Consider the following 20,626-nt stretch of genomic DNA (forward strand, 5'->3'; position numbering starts at 1 on the left):
AAACGAATACCTACCGATAAATAAACAGCCTAATTTAAAACGTCGTCGACACTCCGCGCGTTGAAACGAGCGACGACGGTGCAGCATTTGCACGCTGCATTCCGTCACCTCGTAAAGTATCTATAATAATAAAGTAGCCGACAAAATAATGATCTAGCGATTAAATAAGGTTTTCCGTACGGTAGCTTGGCTGGTTTTGCCATGCTGCATAGCCAGCGGAATACTTCACACTGTGCAATAGCATATTTTCGAATTTCCTCAGCAACGATAGGATTAAACATACTTATAAGGTCTAGTTGCGAACCTGATAATAACTGCGCTTGCGGTATAAAACGAACCCCGAAGGTAAGAATCGCGTGTTCTCGACTACCCCTCGTTGTAAATAATAACGAAGAAAATTGGTCGTTCGTTCGGACGCTAATGCCACGCTGTTTTTTTTTTTTTTTTCTTTCGTCATCTCGTTACGTGAACGAATATGAAGGCGAAATATAGAAACGGCCGAATCTAAAGTTGTAAAAGTTAAACTTGTTCAAAGTCCGAACTAGAGCTGCCATTTGCACCGGCCCCTGATTGCGCGCGTATCTATTAGGGTAAGTGAATCTCAATTCGAAGGAGAGGTGGCAGGGTTCTGATGCGCATTCAAAATTCAAGCGAGTCGACTACACGTATGTAGGAAATTTTCAATTAGCTAATTTCCGAAGGGAAACACCGGAAACAGCAACAGCAGCTTTATCCGGCCTCTCTGTCTCTGAGCGAAACAAACTTACTCACGGTAGCCTCCGCACGGTCCTCGTCGTCTAGACTCTAGAACATTTTCTCGGCAACGCTTCGGACCTCGTTAATTAAACGAATCTTGAGATCCGCCGCTCGTCGTTAGAATTACAATCAGCTGCGCGTCCGAGGAGATCGCGAAGGTCGCAGAAGACTCGCATGATGTACACTTTAACTTCCATTGTGCGAAAAAAAAAAAAAAAAAAAACCGTTGACAATTTCCATGATTTTCATTTGACTTTGACGATGTAGTGCAGGCAAAAAATAGCAGTGGAAAAGCGAATGAAAAATACGAAGAGCAGAGAAAAGGCGTTGAATTATCCGAAATTGCTTCGAGCCTTGCTGGATTTACGAAAATATTTCGTCGGGCCGGTTACCCCCGCTGAATCGAGGGCGGTAGAATTTTTTACATTGACTTTTCACGTGGATTTCCTTTTTTTATAATCGCACAGCTTATTCGATTTTCGCAAGCCATGGTATACGTGTTCTCTGAACCGGTACATTTGATCCGCCAAAGTTTGCACCATCCTTTGGTTTGCACCACTTAGGAGAGCCGGGAGCCGCGAAACTTTTTCACAAATTGAACTTGATTTTTTCTCCTTCTGCGTATACACCCCGCGAGTGTCTGAGGTATACGAGCAGCGACGCGAATTATCGAATTTTACGCCCTTGGGATATCGTGAACTCCGTAATACACTACCTCCTTCCACCCGACTCCGTAACGGAGTGTATATCTTTTCATGACTCCGAGCTTCTGAAATCAATCTTTCATCGCCTGAAGGAACCTGCGAGCATCGCTGCCTATATTCTTATATAATGTAGCCGGAATTCACTTTTCTCTCGAACTCGCGCCGAACCGAACAATACGCCTGTTATACATCGTCTGTGCGTACGCGAGTTGTGCGTACAACCTGCGAACGCCGATGGAAACGCGAAATTTTTCACCGATTTCATCAAGCCACGATTGTACAGGTGCGGGAAATTACGATCCCGCCCAACTTTCTATCGCAGATTCGAATATCCTTCGGATAAATGTGCGGATTTACAAACTATTCCTTTTCATGGAAACGTCGAACATTTGCAGTTTCGGAGTATGAGAGGAAAACGTTCTAATTCTTATTCTTGCCCCGCGAGAGGCGAGGACGCGTGAATTCGTTCGAGTTCTTCTTTGGCGCGAAGGTCTGGTCCCGCTCGCGTCTGTAGGGAGCGTTTTTTCTTACCTTTTATTTTTTGATCTTTTTTTTTCCCCCCCTTTTTATTTATTTTATTCATCCAGAGCCGCCTATCCCGAGAGGCTTCGACAAAAAGGAAGTCCCGCAAGGCTACTCGAGACGGGAAGAACCGTTACAAGGGATACTGGCACAGCTATATAGAGTTGTGCCGATTCAAAGCCTTTCTCTGCCACCCCTGCGCAGGGATGACATATATCAAAGTTTCAGGTTGAAAAGTCGGGAATTTTTCATTCGGATCCAGAAACCTCTGATGTGCCTGCGAAGAGAGGTTCTTTTTCTTCGCCTCATTCTTCGTCCCTGCGTTAAAATTTTTCTATTCTCGTCACCTTTTTAAAATCGCAGATATTACTCGCGTTAACTCCGAGCGTGATTTTACTTTGCGATGTTCAATCTTGTCGAAAAATGTTCGATTTTTAATAACACACAATGTACGAACTGTACCTGCAGTTTTTGCGCAGTCCGTAGTCGCGGGATCGAATTTCGTTTCCGCCGGCTCGGTGAAAAATTTTCTTTAATTCCATTTTCTTTCTTTTTCTGTTATTTTCGTCATTCAATTTCTGAAAATCGTTCGACTAAATATTGACGTCATCTTCTCGGTTCTATTTGTCCCACGGTTCGTCATTGAACGTCGTCGAGCGTCGTCGTCTCTTCTTCGCCCTTTATTCCCTTTCCCCCCCCCCCCCCCTTACCTCACTTTACCCTGAACTTTAAGGGCCGTTCGCTTTCCGAAGGCCAAATTTATTCCCGGAATAAACCTGAAAATGAATCTATACCTGAGAAGAAACGTTAGGTGTACCGAACACGATGTGCTTCGATCGATCCAAATCTAACGCGAAAGAAACTTTTCAAGGATAATTTTCACCAGTCGAAACCCGCTCGTCACTCGTGAATAATATCAAATTGGTCAAACTCAAATATGGATATCCGTGCGAAGCGAAAGTCTGAAAAGTTTCGAGAGGCCTTTCAGCAGAGCGCACAAAAAATTGTTTCCCCTCACGCGCTGAAAAAGTATTCCGCATGCGCTGTTGATTTCATGTAAAGTTTGTATTCTCCGTAGATTACACGGTGTGTCGAAAGGTAGTCGATGTACCACGAGCACCAAGGGAGGCGTGGTCCGATGTGTCGAAGGTAATGGGAAATCAAAGATATGTATTCATGACTTTTCGTCGGTCGGAGTTAGCGAAACCACCGCGTACGATAAGACTGTTCACCTGGGGCGTTTTTTCGCCGGTACTCGCACGGTATACGTATAACAAGAAGTTCACTCCGGCACGGGAAATGCCTGCGTATCGAGAGCCGATCTCTCCGAATTGAATATTATCGTATGCGAAGTGAATAACGCGGCGGATACGACGACGAAACACCCTCTTCGGTCGAGAAGGGCGGCGAAAACGAGCAATAAATGCGAAGAGCGAGAGGAGGGAGAACGGCGATTGATCTCATCGCGCTCTCGAACCTTTGCCTTCTGTATCCAAAGGAGCCCGCACGAACATCGATCTCCGAGGAGTTCGATGACAACCGCGCACGGCGTCGGTCGGATCCAGACGTAGAACTTGATCGCGCAAGGAGGATAAACTAAAGTTCGTCCTTCTCTGTGCGACGATGTTCGCTTCGTAAGGAAACGCTGTCAAACCCAAAGACGGATTTACGGATGACGAGATTTCAGTCCCGACCGAGTGAGCCGTTCGACCGATTTCACTCCGCGGGATCCGAAACATCGCGGGGCAAAAAGTTGCGAGGCAAGGATCGCCGACCGTTGCGGCGAACCCCTACTCGCGGTATTCGGCGCGAGCTGTCCGCAGCTCGTGTTCAAATCATCTACACGCTCGAGAGTGCGTGCGGTCGCAGTATTTTACCTGGAGATTTTTGAAGCGATGCGAGGCGCAGAGCGTGCTGAGGAATCGACTCAAAGCACATCGAGATCCGCGCTCCGTCAAACCGGCATTCGCGGCAGCTTCCATCATCGCTTCTCTTCCCGTCGTGAGCCCCACGCCGACTTCGGATCCTCGGCCAACCTGAAACAGATTTAACACGGGGTCAACCGGGCACCCGGTAATCCGCACCAACGAAATCCGGCGACTCCGAGGAGCTTTCGACTCACCGTGACGATCGAAGGTCGCGGCGCTCCGGTGAAGTGCTCTATGACCTCCCAGTTTGATTTCCTCACCGGGGTACGAGGTGTTCTCGGGGTGTTCGGAGAGTGCGGTTGAGATCCCGGTGTCCCCGATCGCGACTGATTCGGGGGATCCTGCAACAGCAATTCCACCGCGGGTTTCGAACAATCCGTCGCCGCACCTTGCGTCACGTGTTGTCGAAGGCTCGTCCATCTCCTGGTGGTCTTTGATGTTCCACCGGTCGTTCGGTAGCCGACGGAGCCTTGAAGTTCTCCCTGAATTGCAAATTCGTGTATTTTCGTATAAATTAGCAGCGAGTCGCACCAACTCGTAGGTATACCAGAGTCGCCGAGCAAAACACGAAAGGATCGAGGGCCACGCGAGTCAGAACCGACCGACCGACACTCGCGATCCCTGCACGTGGTATACCTCCTCGAATATCGCTGGGACGGTGATTGTGTGTACGAGAGGGGTCCGAGTCCGGGGTGGCTGCGGTTCGGGGCCATCGCCCCGCCACCGCTACTTTCCGCTTCGCATTCGATATTTTTGGCCGATCTGCAACTAGGTTGCGGGAAGAAACGAACCGGGGGTGGCGCGTACCTGTGCACACGAGAGGGGACCGATTCACCCTCGTTTCCGAAAGGATGGGCTCTCGAAAAATTTCATTCCTCGACAGTTTCGGCTATTCGTTTGTTAGGAATTAGCTTCCTCTTTCTTCTCGAAGAAGAACGACTCTGAAATCGATCGACTTTCAACGAGATAAACGAACGTTCGTCCAACTTTCCAGTTTCACGCCTGCCCTCCGTATGCGCGACGTACGATCTTCGCCGTGACGTGTGTAACGAACAAATCTAATAATCCGAGCGTGCGTCGTTACACGCCCGTAAATCTCCCTCGGAATAATTTTCACCTAATATTAGGATAATGACGATAACGGGGCGAGGCCGTAAGGGGGTGGATAGCGGGAGCGGTCTCGACGGTTGTACAATCATCCACGTCTCGCGGCACTTGGCGGGCGGTGCTTCCTACGGCGATGGATCGTTTGGGAAATTTCGAATTCCCGCAGGATAACAGCGGCGGCGGTACGTATGCGGTACAAGCTTCCTGTTTCAACTCGTGGTCGCTACCTACGCGACGCGGTAGGTACGCGGTTACGTGTAAATTTGTACACGCGGCGTATCGGGGCTACGCCTCGGTTTACCTCGGGTGGATGTCCCGGCCTTTCCCCGTGCGAGGAAAATCGGCCTGGCTCCGCAAAGACAATAATGTTCGAACTATGTATCTTAGGAGCGGATCCGGTTTCGCTCGTATTCGTTTCTTCTCCGCTGTTTCGCGGGGTGGGATACACGCCGCGTTGTCGTGTACGTACGCCGAGCGATAAATTATGCATATCCCGACGGGGCGGGTGGCTTTTAGTCGGGGGTAGCGCGAGCATTGGCGTCTGTGCGAATGTCGTACCCGCGAATGTATACATAAAGATGGCGATAGAGATCTCCGGTAGAATATCCACCCGTCAAAGGGGAGGATTTCGAAGCCCGTATTACCGCACGTGTAAGCCGACTTGCGTAGGCACGCGAACGACGCGACCTACGTGTGTATAAACCACTCCACAGGTTGATTTACGCGAATCTTGATATTATTTATTCGCCTCATTGCTCGTTGAGGGGGTGAAATTAGGGAGGATAAACGGAATACTTCCGCTTTGTACGACTCGCACTACCCGTCCTCGTTCACCTCGTACCACCACCTGGTCCGCGTAAGCCGAGGTGATAATTTACGCGAGCGGCTACCTCGAGGCAGGCACGCGGAATGTCCTTTGCCTACTGCAGTTATAAATAGAACCGAGTAACAAACGACGAGTTCGACCCTTAGGCTTTCCCGTCTCGGCCCGGAGAACGAGTACCTCGAGGATCCGCGCTAAATTCTAAATTACATCCGGCGCTTTATTCTTATCCCTCTCCCCGGTTCAGCCGTGTGAAAAGATGCAGGTGAGAAAGAGAGCCGGGGTGTCGTCGACGACAGATTTGGGGAAGCTTCGAAATCCGAGATCTCCCGTCCCGATGGCAGAAGTGACGCGTTCGAAATTCAAATCAGCTCCCGGGGCCGGACGAGACACGCGTGCGTAACAGATGGTGGAAAATTTGAAAATTATACACGTCTTCGAAAAATTTATATCCCCCCCGCCCCCCCCTGACTTGCAAATTTTATTTTCACGAGCCAAAAACTTTGCACCAGCCCGTACACCGATCTCTGCTCGGGGCGGACGCGGATATGGAAACCACCGGAGTCGAGATGTAGCCGACGGTTGCGGAGAGACGCGGCGAGAATGACGTACGTGGGCATGCGGAAAAATCCGGCGGATTTGAATCTGTTGGTATTATAACGTGGAAAAAATCAAAAACGAATCGCATAATCTCATTCCCCTGACGAGACAGTTTTTATTCAGATCTCCGCTATCTGCTACAGTTTAGATCTGGGTAGATGTACAACGGACGTGCTTCATCCGTGCTTATCGAAACACTCGGTTCGCTCCAACCGTGAGGGATCGATTGTACGTCTGGTGTATAGATTCGCAACGACTTCCTCGCCCTATCCGATGAATATTATACATGTATATTCGTCGTGAATTTACTATGCCCTTTATGACCTACCTCGAGGCGTACGCGCGGCTGCAGGAACGCGAAAAGAGTCGGACGTAGCCGACCGACGAGTTTACAAAACGCGCGGTGTCGGGGCCGAACTTTATCACGTTAGAATTTCCCCTTGAGATTCTCCGTACGATATTTCCACGGCCGTCCCGCGACAAGTTCGCGAGGTTACAATGAACGGAGCGTATAGCTGCACCGCCACATTATGTTCCACGCGCAACGTGCTTTTATATTTTCAAGTTGTCCCCTTATCAAATTATTTCATCCGGCGCCCGAGTCCGGTGTACCACCGAGCGCATCCGCGCAGCAGCCACGTATAGGTGTAGTATCTGGAAATCTATTCATCCCCGGCTATCGATAAATCGCGATATGAATAACCTCGGAACGTCCGCGGTACGGACAAGGAGTCGTCCGCGTACGTACGACAATAGGAACTACACCCCCGTAGGATAATGGGCGCTGGAGTCCTTTTTATCCGTCGCGAGACTTCGAGTACACAAACGAGGGATGCGAACGATCGATAATTGCGATCTTTCATGTCCTGCGTCCGAATCACTTTTACAGTCGAATTCGATTGTCTTCTTTTTTTTTTTTCCTTTTCATTAACTCTTCCTCGTTACGGATGCTTTCAGCCCTCGGGTTCGTGTATTCGATAAAGCCGGACCGCGGCGCGGGTAGAATTTGGATTACGAAGGTGAATAAGTTTTACCGAAAATAATTCGTGCGTCCGCATTTATTTCCGAGCCCCGTCAACCTCGACGTCGTCGAATCCACAGCATGCCGATATTACGTCGTGTACGGGAAAAGCAACTCCTCATTTCGGTATACACCAAAATAAATACAGGCAAAGCTAAAGAAGCACGGTAGATAAGTAAACAAACGGTGCAACTCGTACTCTTAACGAAAGTGACCGACCGTACACAGGTTCGCAAGATGCGGGATGAATTGTAAAACTCCGCGCAAACATACGTACGATACAGCACGCGTGTATTTACTGTATACAATAGCTAAACGTAAATACGCACGTATGTTTGTACCGACGAACGATAGAAATACATACATATATTCATCGTGCCTGTAGGCGTTTTACAGTCTTGGGATCGCGTCTCCGTTATCTCGTGCATTTTTAATCCTTTCGTTCCTCCGTTTATCAGCGCAGAGCAGCTGTTTCTCTCGTCATCTATGATTCTACTATTCGTCACGCGTGTGACTCCGGTGCGACGAGTCGGGTATCCCGACACTTTCGACTATTACTGTCGGGATAATGTGAACGGGCTCGCCGAATAAACGGACCAGAGTCGTCGTTCCACCATTGCGAACGATTACGGCCAAACAATTGTGAATTCGGTACGATAATCGGGATTCTTTGATCGAGGATCCGGTGCTCTCGCTCGTTTCGTCGAACACGAGCGGACTCGGGGACGAACATACGCGGTAATGGGAAAAAGAAAGGAGAAGGGCCGTAAAATTGAAGAACACGGCGAATCCCTTTACCGTGCATCGGCGAGGGTGACGAGGCAAGATTGAATCCGATATCGTTTAATTTCAGCAGTCGAATACTCGCGGAGGAGGTCGCGGCGCACGGAACGTCGCAAGAGGTTCGTCCTAATTGTAGAAAATTGAAACACCGCGGGTCCCGTTGGGTTCGCGGGTGCGATAATCTACCCGTACACCTCATCTCCATCGTACGAAATGTCTCCGTCGTGCGACAAGGGGAAAAAGATAAGAGACGAGGAGGATCGTTGGGATCGCCGCGCGGTCGCATGGATAAAATGGTCGGGTGCAACAAATCTGGACGAACGAGGTAAAGTCGACGACGATTCGCTCGAGATCTTTTAGTCCCTCCGCGTTACATTGTTTGCCATCTCGTAATTGAAAAGCCGATAACTGTTTTCTCTCTCTATCTCTCTCTCTCTTTTTCTCGCCGCTCCGACTTATTTCTCTTTCTACGATAAAGTTTCACTCTATAACGATGTCGGAGTAGCGTTCGCAAGTTTCAACTCTCCGCGCTCGTAAATATTTATAACGGACTTTTGAATTACGGTTCACCACATTCTCGATTGAGGGACGACCTATGCGGGAGTAGTGCTGATAATAATCGTCGCTCGCGATGCGGGGGTTTCACCTGATTCACGTGATCGACCGGTAAGTTGTATCTTGGAATTTGAAAAACTCTGCCGCTCGTCTCGCCGATTCTGATAATGGGAGCGAGTCGATCGCGGCGCCTAGGTACAGTTTCTTCGATCGTAAGTCGGATCACGGCAGTTTCGTTGGAAAAGCGAACGGAACGTAAAATAACGAAGTCCATCCCCGACGTAGAAGAACTTTTAATTTTCACAAACGTTCGCCGAATTTTATTACTCTTTCCTCGTATACGCGCGAATTCGCACCAGATTTTTTTACGATTGAAATTTTTTTGTTTCGCTTACTCGTTCGCTTCGATGAACGTGAGCGTGGGGTTCGGTCACCGAAAAATTTCCTCTTTATCAGACCCACCTACGTAGTACACCACGTTCGCATGTACCCGGCGAAATACGCGTATGTGACGTTATTTGTATATTCGTGAATTTTTATGGTTCCGAGTACGCGCGGTTATCGTTGCTAACGTAGTGCCCGCAAATATTACGCACATTCGAGATACGCGATCGCACGGTATACAATAAGATACCCGACGAGATTTTACGATCAGATGGGAACTTGGCCGAACACCGGAATATCACGAGACTCGACACGCGTCGTTTGAAAAATCATCATTCCCAACATTTGTTCGTTTCTCCGGTTTATTCGACGATAGGCGAAAGTCAGGCGCGAGTACGATTCGCGACATTATTATCTCGAGGCCTTGGCCGTAACTTTACGAGGCTGCGTTACGCGTAAGATTCATGAAACTTGTGATCTGCGCGTGTTTGCGACATCCATTTTTTCAATTCACGGCATAATCGGTGTAACGATTCCGATTATTCGAAGCTCGATTTACGGGGTATAAGTATTACAACGTGTAAAATATGGTGGAATTCTTCCCCCTCGTATCCGAAATGTTCGCGCATATTTTAATCGTCCGCATACCACGCTAATTAATATTTGTCAATCGTTCGGTTCCGGGCGTACGACGTATTTGCCTTTGTTATTTGCCCGCGATCGAAGTTTGACGACCGAGATACGACGACCGGAATCAGTTACGGAACAGGCGTGAAGGTCCGTCGTACACCGATTACGGAAATATCAATTGAAAGACCGAAAGTTAATCATCGTAACACTTTTCGATCGACGTTGCGGCCGCAACCGTCGTTCGAGGTATCTCAACATTTCAGTTCGATCCCGTTGCGACGCGTGATTTTTCATCGGCACAACCGCCGCCAATTTACCGATTGCAAGTACAGGTGTATCCCCGGCGTCTCCCCGCACCTGCGTTATTCTCATCGTCTCAGCCCGCTATGTTCGATCATTTTTACGGGTGAAAATAAGAAAGAGCCGCGACAGACGTTGAAATAGAGAGAGCGAAAAAAGGGAGACGGGTCGTATCGATTCTGCCAATTGCACATATTTCGCCCGAAGGGGTAGGTAGGTATGTCTATTCGCTAGTGTAATGCGATTAATTTCTCTCGGTATACCCGTGCGGTGGATTTTGCGGTAGTCCCTCGCTCCGAATAACTCTGATTCTGTAAAGGATGAAGCATCGAACAAAGGGTGCAAAGTAAATACGATGTAACGTGTGCTCGATAGGGAGATTCTGACCAAGTTGGTGGGGTGGGTGCCTCGTCCGGAATTCCCGACATCGCTACCACTTTGACATGTCAGCCTTTCGGCGACGCGCTCGTCACGTTTCGATTCTGTTTCTTCCGTTTTTTATCCATTGAATAATTAACTGTCGAATTTTTCCTTCGATTTCGATTCACCGCACCGACAACGAACGAATCGCTGACGTGGAATAGCATCGTTTTCTGACCTGATGACTTCGTCGACTCCCTCGCAGACTCAATCTCTGGGTCCATTCTCTCTTCGGCGAGTCTGCTCCAACCTTATCCATCTTCGGAATTCGAATTTCCCACCAGAAGCCTCTCGCTCCCGTGCAGGACTCCTCCCTCTCCTCTTCTCGTTGCCGCTACTCCATGCCGAATTCTTCGTCAACGAAACAGAAAAAACAATTTCAATAGAATGACAAATATTTGCGAGGGTTGAGTTTTTTTCATTTTTCCTTTTTCCTTTTTTCTAATTTCGTTACATTACACGAGCGCCGGGCGCGGTTTCGCGACGAGAATTCCCCCCAAAACGACGGGAGAAAATTTATGAACGAGAAACGCCGGTGATCCGTTCACCCCGCTGCGGTGTCGTTAGTTTTATCGCGAACTCCCGCTGCATCGGTGGAGAGATCGCCGCATGGGGCGACCGTGGCAAATCTACTCGCCCGCGACCGGTCCGATCGTTTTACATTCTTCCCTGTTTTTATCCCTAATTTCATCTCTGATGAGCAGATATTCATTAGACTTTCGCTCTTTTCAAAAGGGACGAACGACTCGACGAAAAATTACGTTCTTCCGCCATACATCTGATTCGATGTGAATCTCTTTGGGACGAGAAAGAACGTCCTTTTGTTTCGAACGTCCCCCTCGATTATTTTCGAAAGGAAAGCTCCGCAGACCGCGAATGCGTCGGAAATCCGCAAATCGACATCGAAATAATCAAGGCGAGATCGGTGCGACAATTGCAATAACGCGCGCGTTGACGTGGGTCGCGCATAATATCGTAGCATCTAGGTACTAATACCGATGGTATGTAATAAGTTGCAATAACAATCGTGACAGCGATAATGCAGGTAGCGCATTACTGACGGGAGCTTTCACGCCATCTGCGTCGCTCGTTCATCGATGACTCCGTCGATGACTCCGTCGACGACGTCGTTCGTACCGGAGAATCTGCGCGAATTTTCACGCGACTGGAACCACTTGGCGGCTATTTTTCGCCAGTCGCCTGGATCCTTGAATGAACCGACAAATATTTAATGTACTATGCAAATTACGATCGTAATATCATGTCGTTGGAAGTTATGCGGACGGAAAGTTTGCGAAGCACAAATTTCGTGGCGAGTGTTGTTTATCGCCGTATCGCGGGACTCGTCATGCAACGGTCGCGGGATAACAACGTCGCTCTTCCATTCTCACTCGTGGAAATATGACGACGACGACGACGACGGCGGAAGGAAATCCGGCGGAATAACTTCGAGGGGGAGGATAATTCGTCGCGAAGTGAACCGTACGTGGAGACGCTGTACTCGCGAGCGTAACACCGACAACTTTTGACAACTGACGAATTTTACAGAACGCGCCACGAGTGACGACGATATATAAATAAGTTGACAATCTCATTGTATAAATAAGACGAATGAACGTTTCAATTGGAATTTCACGCAGTTATTCGAACCGTCGCCGCGTCGCCGCGTTGCTGCGAGATGTTGGCTTGTGCAGCGACGAGTAGAACTTCATATGGTTTCGATTGTTTGCGAAGCTGTTGAAACCTTAATCGAAGAACTTTGAACCGACAATGAATTCATTTCTGATGAGTAACGATCGTTCGATAGACTCGAGAAAAGTCGAATCAATTACAAGAAATCTCCAGTTTTTTTCCCGCTCTCATCCTTCTTCCTCTACAAAACTTTCAAGTTTGTTTTATCGCAGTTGAAGTGCATAAAAAAGGAGAATGAAAGTTTTCAAATCTACGCCCTCGCTATTATCCCACTCTTTTAGTTATATCCGCCGATTTTTTTCCTTTCTTTCTTTTCCCCTCACCGCGGAGTTGGAGATCTTCGAGGAATTGGTAATATCGCAGAGCGGAGAACGAGAACAAGATTCGATCGCCTTCCTCGTCGGGACACATTCTTCTTCCGATCAACTTTGAAGTCTACAGAAATGAAGAAGAAGAAGAAAAAAAAAAAAAAAAAAAAAAAAGCAAAAACGTACGTACCGCGGGTGTTTCACGGTAGCTAATAAATACATATTTGCACGAGCTGACAACGAGCCTGGTGGGAATAAAGCCGCGCTCGCGTCTTCGGAGGTGACGGTGTACGCGTACAGGTGACGGGGTGATGGGCGCGGATGTGGGAGGCGTAGGTAGGGAAACGAGTGCGGGTACGGAGGGTACGCGGATACACGCGTGGTAACGAATACACCCCACGTCACGAGTACAACAAGTGTTTGGACGGAACAATCCACGACAAACATATGCGAGGGTCCCCCTCGCGTTACGGAGATGTAATAACGATGTGTGCGGAGCGCGGTGCTGCGTGTAGGTACAGGTGCGCGATGCCACTCGACGGCTAGAGACGAACTCGATACCCGAGCTTGAAATTTTATCGAGAACGATGGAACGGATTCGAGGGAGCAGCCGGCGTGCTTATTAATTCGGCGTTTGATTAACTTCCGGTAAAACGTTAACCAGACCGCGAGCTAAACGACAACGAGGAAGATCGTTAAAAAAAATTTCCAACCATCTCCCCTCCGCCTCTTCGCCCCATTATTATGAATGACCGAACGCGCGGACGCGTTTACGTCGGAGGGATAAACTTTGAGAAGCGACAGGGGCGAGGGCGTTTGCGGGGAACGGGGAACGGCGGCGAGGCGAGCGCGGGGCAAGGGGCTCTTTCCTCTGATCCATTATTCGACGAAGGATACGTAAAACGTATACCGCGTTTCATAATCAAATACACCGTGAAGACGATCAAGTTCCAGCGACACGGAACTACCGTTGGGTTAATTAACCGCTGAATCGTCGACCGGAACGTCCGGAGAAAAGTGTGAATGGAACGATGAAAGATGAAAGGAGAATGGCTGGGAGAGATACGAAAGGGAAAAATTGATGAATAGCTCCGTTCGCCTCTTATACACCTCGATGATCGATCATCTTCGCCGAGCGATATCTTACGTCCCGGTCATCTACCGCCGCGCCGCCGAAGGAGAATCGACTCGGTCGGGTAATTTATTTAAGCATCGAAGATCGACCCCCCGAATCGCCCTATGTCTACGTATTCCTTCTCCTTCGTCATATTCATTTTCAACGTTAACCGCAACGTTAGTTTTGTCGCCTTGGTTTTTCCCCCTATGCAGTGACCGGAAAATCGTGCGAGCTTCGCCGTACACGAAACCGCGATTATCTCGTACGTACCCTTCTCACAAGTTCAAAATCTGTGTCTCTTCCTGGCGAGATCCGTCTTTCCGGGAAGAAATAATTCACCCTCGGACAACCGTCGCTCTACGTACGAGTGTGCTCCTTTATTTTTTCAACCGGTAGACGCGGGGTATTTTCCTATAATTAGTTTGTGTCTCAGCTACGAAGGTAGAGACAATACGGTGAAATTGAATAAAGTTTTCGAATTACCTGCCAACCGAAAACCCATAGAACTCCGCTAAATCGTGGAGAAAAAAAAGTAATGGAAGAAAGAGAAAACTTGCACCGCGACATCGAGTCTCCGGCAGATCGATAATTTTGAGCGACGAATCGTTAGAAAATAAATGGAGATAAAATCATCGGACCGGAGGTGATATTTTTTGCGGCACAGTCGCCATATGGTTATCGCGGTCCGAAACGGGGGAACCCTCATAAATACGATTCGATCGGACGAATTGGGTTAATGATAACGCTATTTTATAACGCACCGAACATCCAACCCCGTTGATAAATCGTTTAAAAAACTGTTCGTCGGGTATTATCCCTATCTGCGCGTATGTCGTTTTCTACGTTCGTTTAATAAGAGCCAGTGGCACTTATACAAGCACGCGACTTCTCCGGACGGATGTCCTACGAATCGATTCGAGACTCGGATTTTTCCATCGGCGGTGATCTGTTTCGTCAACGAATCGTCGACCTATAACACGTCGCGTGTACCGACTTCAATTTCCGTTCGCCTACCGCCGGAGCAGGGTTAATTTTTCGGAAATATTTTCAGACGAATATTAATTGCCGTTAGAACGAATAAAGCTTCAAAGACCAGCGACCGGATCTGCAACGGATTTCAAACGGGCTTTTAAATTCGTTTCAGTCGACACGTTGATCCGCTCAGCTGATCGGAAGCTCCGCCTTTTCGTCTCGTGGGACTTTTATAATCAAGAATTAGAATCGGGATCAATCGTGTACCCCACCTATGATTATACCGATCATTTGTCCATTACCCATTTTCGAATATCGAATATTTCATATTTGAAGTATTCGATATTCGAAAAATTGTCGATTCTTCGTAGCGAAAGAACGTCCTCGTTCGAGTATAAGCCGGTCGAAAAATATTAAAAATTTATCAACGAGTTTAAGAAAATTCCTCTTTTGACAAAAAATTACGAAAATTGTTCTCTCTCATCCCACTCGTTTCATCCGGTCTTTCACTCTGTCGGGTTTACTTGAAAAGGTACGTGGAAAATATGGAGTAAAAATGTCAGGAGCCCGAAAATTTCATATTACCTGGAAAATCGTAGGTCTACTTCTCCAGCGATCGATGTTTCTGCCAAGCGTGTTCTCCCGGTGAGACGTGGAGTTGAACGTAACCGATTACCAACGCTGATCGATCTTTGAAAAATGTTATTTTGTTATCGTGACGTCGCCACTCTATACCTTGTTCCAAAATTCGTTGATAAAAAGAGGGAATTTTCTGGAGGGAGTATCTTCTGTTCTTTGTTCGGATAAGATTTCGGTCAGGATTGTTATGAAACTCGTAGGTAATCGTCACTCGTTTTATGCGGTTCCGAAACGTCGAATCGGACTTTTTCCTACTTTTCCTCGACGCCCCGCAATGTTATGCGCCAAATGACGTAACAGGCGCGGAATTTCGGAGCCGTACGGATCACGTTCTACTCGACAAGGGCGGTACGGTCGCCGTTTACTCTCCCTCTCTGTTTTTCTCTCTCGTCGCGTAACGGATAGCGACAAAATATCCGCGATCTTCCTTTCCCTAAAACACATGCAGGGGTTGAAACGCCGGGGACAAAAGAATTGGCGGAGAAGCGGCCCAGCGATCCGAGCCGATTGCCACTTTAGCAGCGTGACGATGGCTTCAATGACCAAACTTTTATTACGCACGCCACCCCCGATACACGGTGGCTGCTATACCTCCGGGAGAGGGTCGATCAAATCGAAGAATCATCCGACTAGAAATTTTGTTTCCAAAATGTTTCTTCTCTGAACCGTGATAAACCTACAGGTACGCGAATCCCTCGATATTATCTGATAAAAACAGCAGATAACTCTTGTTCGAAACTGTTCATTTTCACCGCTCGCTATCGCTGTTGAAGCGGAACGATAATTTGGTCGGGACCACGTATCGAAAGTCTTCTTCTCCGATAGTTCGTCGGGGAGGCAATCGCTCGATACGCGCGGTGCACGCGGCGGCAAACGAGTCGAAATAAGTGCCGACCGTTTGCGGTAGGTCGAGTTTACCCCCTTCGACCCGAGTCGCGACCTCCACCGCGTGCATTCGAATCGGAGATGTTAACCGCCGTTGACCGGTCGAGGCTCCGTTCTTGGACGCGGGCAACGGAATTAGACCCCGTCAGACGTCGACGAGGTGGCGAACGATCGAGGCGATTGATTCGGACGACACCGCAGCTACGAGTTACCGGAAATATTTCCATCGTTATCGGTGTGTTTTACAATTGGAGAACGGAATGGGTGAACGACGTCCTCCGCTCCACCCGTCACTTACTTACCTCGTTAATTCTACTTCGATCGCATCTCAATTACGTAACCAACTTTGCACTTGTCACTCCCACCGTTCACGTCGTACAACCCTGATCCCCCGATACTTTTTTTCCGCTGCCACCGCCGCAGTTTGAGGTCAGGGAAGAAAACTCGACGTACGCGAGTGTAACTTGTTTAAATATTCTACCCGTGTTTGTACGTAGATATATATTTTATTACTCTACTTATACTCTTGCACCGTATAATCTGATTTTACTCGTAACATCGGCAGCTCTTGCACACCTGTTCACCGCGTCGGGGATATTCTGCGGCACACCGTCGTTTTATCTGATCGGAAAAAAAAAAAGAAAAAAAAAAACTTCCGCTCATTTAGGCTGGATGACCACTATTCTCATCCTCGGATGTTATTTCTGTCCTCGCACAAACTGTTTCTACCATTTCTTGTCGAAAAACCAAAAAAGCTCAAAGCTCGCCGGTCCACGTACGCGTCAAACCGGCGTAATTTTATTTCGTCCGAAATAATTTCGCGCTATATTTGCAAGCGAGTTTTTCGTTCGCCTACTTTTTGCAATGATCCTTCAAACTTGACCGCATCGTTGCTCCGTCCGTTTTAATTATCCTTCGATAGTTTTTCAACGCCGTTGCCCCGTGACGATTTCGATTTAGTTTCCCGGCGTATTTTCGTGTACTTCGGTTAATAATATTCAACGATTATCGGAATAGTCGGATTACGATTGCGATTCAAGTTTATCATTATCACTCGGCGAACGCTGAACGCGGAGCGCCTCGTATTAAAGCCGCGCGTTGACTGACTGCGTTGAATGCGGCGAGGTGATATGGAAACGACGGCGTCGCAGCGCCAACGCCACCATGATAAACCCTATCTACCTAACACGTATCCTCTTCGCACAAAACTATGGAATATGTTCGATTTATACGGCAATCGATTCGAAGATGGACAGACGGACTACGTACGAATTCATCCAACCTTGCACGTGAATTTTTGCAATAAATTCGCTCGACGTTTTTCCCTCCGAGACGTTTCCAAAATTTCCGACAGCGGACAAACCTCTGGCCAGAATGACGAATTCGATGAAATAATAACGACTACGTTACGCATCTGTGGGGAATGAATTTCGTTTCGAAGCGTCACGTCGACGAATCGGGATTAATTACAAACGTCGTAACGAGCTAATCGAATGTCTCCTTTTTTTTTTCGTTCATTCTTCTCCCTCTCGGGCTCGAAATTTTCATAAAGTATATCGTTCCATTTTCTCAATTCTGACGATTTCGAGCGATCACCTCCGCGATTATCATCTCATTGGGCCGTATCTCATGCAAACAGGTACGTGCATACGTACGTCGTTATAAATACATGCCTCGTTACAACATATTGCCACGCACGACGACAAGTATTTCCAGAGGAAAACGAATCAATAATAATAATGAATAATTATCCTCGACGATATGGAATCTCCGCGCTTAATATTTTCCGACGTGAATTCAACGTATGCTACATTTACATACCACCGATACGTATACGTACTTACCTATAACTGTAATGTAGGGATATCGCGTTCATGCGGGTACGGCACAATCGGGGTTTCATGTTTCTACGATTCCTCACTAATTTTAGTCCATTCAAATCTCCGGCTATTCGCGATTCGCTATTCCTAATTGCCAATTATACTTTTACGAATAATAACGTTCGTGCGAATCAAAACTTTATTTTTCATCCAGCGAACGATCATCCTACGTCGCACCGATCTGCCCGAATCTCAACGCCTTCGTTCAGTTATCGATCATTTTTGTTCGATTTCTCATTCTTCCTTCTGGAATTTTCATGCAAAATGTCAGGTGAAGAAGAAATGAAAACATTTTCGCCCTGCGCTCGAATCGAAGATCATCGCTGTAAAATCAGCGCCCGCATATTTCCGATTCGAGTAAAAAATGTCAGTTGAAATTTTTGCACTTTTGGGTTCACGAGAGCGAGAAACACGTTGTTTTCTTTGATTCGAAATTCGTTGGCCAGTCGCACCTGTTTCGTCGTACGAATTTCACCACCCTCCCTCCCGCGTTCGACAGTTTCCGGGCGGCGTACGCTTTCCATGGAAACGAAATCTCGCCCCCAACAGCGGTTTTAAATCCGAGAGTTATCACGACGCGGTGTACGTGAACGTGTGTCAACAGGTATTAATTAATGCTGCTAATTAACGTTTGTTCGGAGGTCGCGACTGGACCACGTGACTTTGACTCACGCGTCTCTACTCTCGTTTATCTCGGGCGATCTCTGCGCGAGTTTTCCCGTGTATCGGATTTCTCGAGCTTCTCATTTCGAGTCCCCATAAGCTACGACTTTCCCAACTATTTTCGATTCGCTTTTTGTAAATCGCAACTCTTCCAACGTCTCGTTAAGTTATTCGAGACGAATTCGCGGACGAAAATGTGGAAAAAACGGGGAGACGAGCGACTGTATTGTTTTTTTACGTCGTCTGAATTTTTTGCCGTACGTTCCTCCTCGAGGTATGTACGTAATATAATGTTGTCTTCGTGCGTAGGGATTTATTATGTTTGCACAGCGTGTTACAGAATCGCAAATAGATATGTATTTTGTACGAAATTTATTTTTTCATTCCGTACGAGTAGACGTACGCGTATGCGAAACGATCGTGTTACCGTATAAATTCGACGCCTTTGCTCCGGAGCAGATTATTATCTGGTAAAAATAATATACGGAAAATAATTTACCGCAAGTTCGCGCAGAAATCCGCCGTACGTACGTACGTACGGGTCTGGTATAGTTGTACGGTTGGACGCGCGTTCGCCTCACAGAGACGAGATGCGGCAATTTGAAAAACGTTTCTTATTCGTACGTGACTCGAATAAAATCTCCCGTTCAATTATTCATCGCGGTATATTGTTTTTAGTAAAGCGGTATTCTTCCGTTCTTTCACCCGCGGCACGGATTGTAATACCCGGCGCACGAATTAGGGCGAAAAACAAGGGAATGCGGACCAAGTCGCACTCTGTGAAATTCTCGACACAATCTCTGCGGAAGAGAACAAAAAAATAATGTCTCGGATGCCGCCAGAGATTGCCCCGAGAGAATCTAGCCGTAACGTCGGACTCGTCTGGACATTTTCGTAATTATAAAATGCTGTGCATGAATCGATGGTCATCGAGTTTTCCCTGTGCGCACGTAGATCCTACCCCAGATATATCGAAGCATGTCCACGCGATCGTACACGGAGAGTTTTGAAATTTCGAACGGTAGCGGCATAGGGGGCGAAAAGAGAAAGTAAAGCTACGTCCGTGCCACGTTCACTACGAGTGAATTCACCTGCGTCGAACGGGTATTATCGCCTAGGTATTTTCTGCCCGCACCCTTGAAATAGATTCAACAAACTGTGGAGGGAGGCGATTGTTAATGTCGCCCGGGGAAATTTCCCCACGGTTTACGAACCGGCTTAACGCCATCGGAATCAACGCGCGTACGGAATCCATCGAAAGATTCCACGTTCCATGCGATATACGTGTAATCCTGCCGATACATCGCACGCGGAGTGGGTGCAGCGCGACGCCATCCACGAGGGTCCCCTTTTCGTCCGAATGCCTATGAGTATATTTATAATCGGTTGTTTACTTTCATTTCTCTCTGCGGGCTTCCGAATGATCCGCCACGGAAATATTCGCTTTAGGCACAAGCTGCGTAGCGAAGCCGCATGGAAATTCAGTCCGAGCTCCAAAGACGTAAATTAATTAGGCTTTATTATTCCGTGGGCTTAATTAAGCCGCGTACGCGTCATAGCTCTTTCGCGTTGTACGCGCAATCAAAAGAATTCTTCCCGCTCACTTCGAGGAGGAGGAGGAGGAGGTTGAAATGCTGCAGATAACAAGGGTATTACGCCCGTGTAGGTACGGGTGTAAACGGTTGATACTCGAATTTCCCGCACAAATCGCCATCGATTACACTCGCTAACAAAATGAAAAAGATAAGAGGGGGAGGAGAAAATTTTTGCGAACCTAAGAGGAGAACGAACGGTACCACTTTTGGCAGAAATTTAAGCACCCGACACGCGTCTGTCGGTAGATCTAAGGGCCTGGACAATTCTGACCTTTGATCGAATGACTCGGATTGAAGTTCAAAAAAAAAAAAAAGAAAAAAATAAAAGCTTTCATTTTCGAA

The 20,626-nt window shown here is 47.6% G+C and overlaps 2 protein-coding genes across 5 annotated transcripts in view; one reads left to right on the forward strand and one right to left on the reverse strand.

Moving 5' to 3' along the window:
• The window catches only part of LOC112694837 (adenylate cyclase type 5-like), a 43,243-nt gene extending 26,657 nt beyond the window's left edge, over positions 1-16,586 (reverse strand). Inside the window, exons 1-4 of the mRNA XM_048660199.1 lie at positions 16,449-16,586; positions 10,712-10,884; positions 4,105-4,392; positions 3,860-4,018 (exon numbers count right to left, since the gene is read on the reverse strand). Of these exons, the coding sequence (XP_048516156.1) occupies positions 3,860-4,018; positions 4,105-4,392; positions 10,712-10,792 (528 nt within the window). The 5' untranslated portion in view covers positions 10,793-10,884; positions 16,449-16,586. The remainder of the gene's footprint in view (positions 1-3,859; positions 4,019-4,104; positions 4,393-10,711; positions 10,885-16,448) is intronic.
• Positions 1-20,626, forward strand: part of LOC105691561 — a 78,044-nt gene that overhangs the window by 51,423 nt on the left and 5,995 nt on the right. Inside the window, exon 1 of one of the 4 annotated variants that reach the window (XM_048660203.1) lies at positions 16,559-16,635. The exons of 2 other annotated variants lie outside the window; for them this stretch is intronic. The gene's annotated coding sequence lies outside the window, so the exon portion shown is untranslated. Of the gene's footprint in view, positions 1-16,558; positions 16,636-20,626 lie in introns of those variants that run through there. One more of the 4 variants, XM_048660204.1, reaches the window with a different exon arrangement.

This window comes from Athalia rosae, chromosome 1 (assembly GCF_917208135.1).
Source record: "Athalia rosae chromosome 1, iyAthRosa1.1, whole genome shotgun sequence".
In the NCBI taxonomy this organism is placed as follows: Eukaryota; Metazoa; Arthropoda; class Insecta; order Hymenoptera; family Athaliidae; genus Athalia; species Athalia rosae.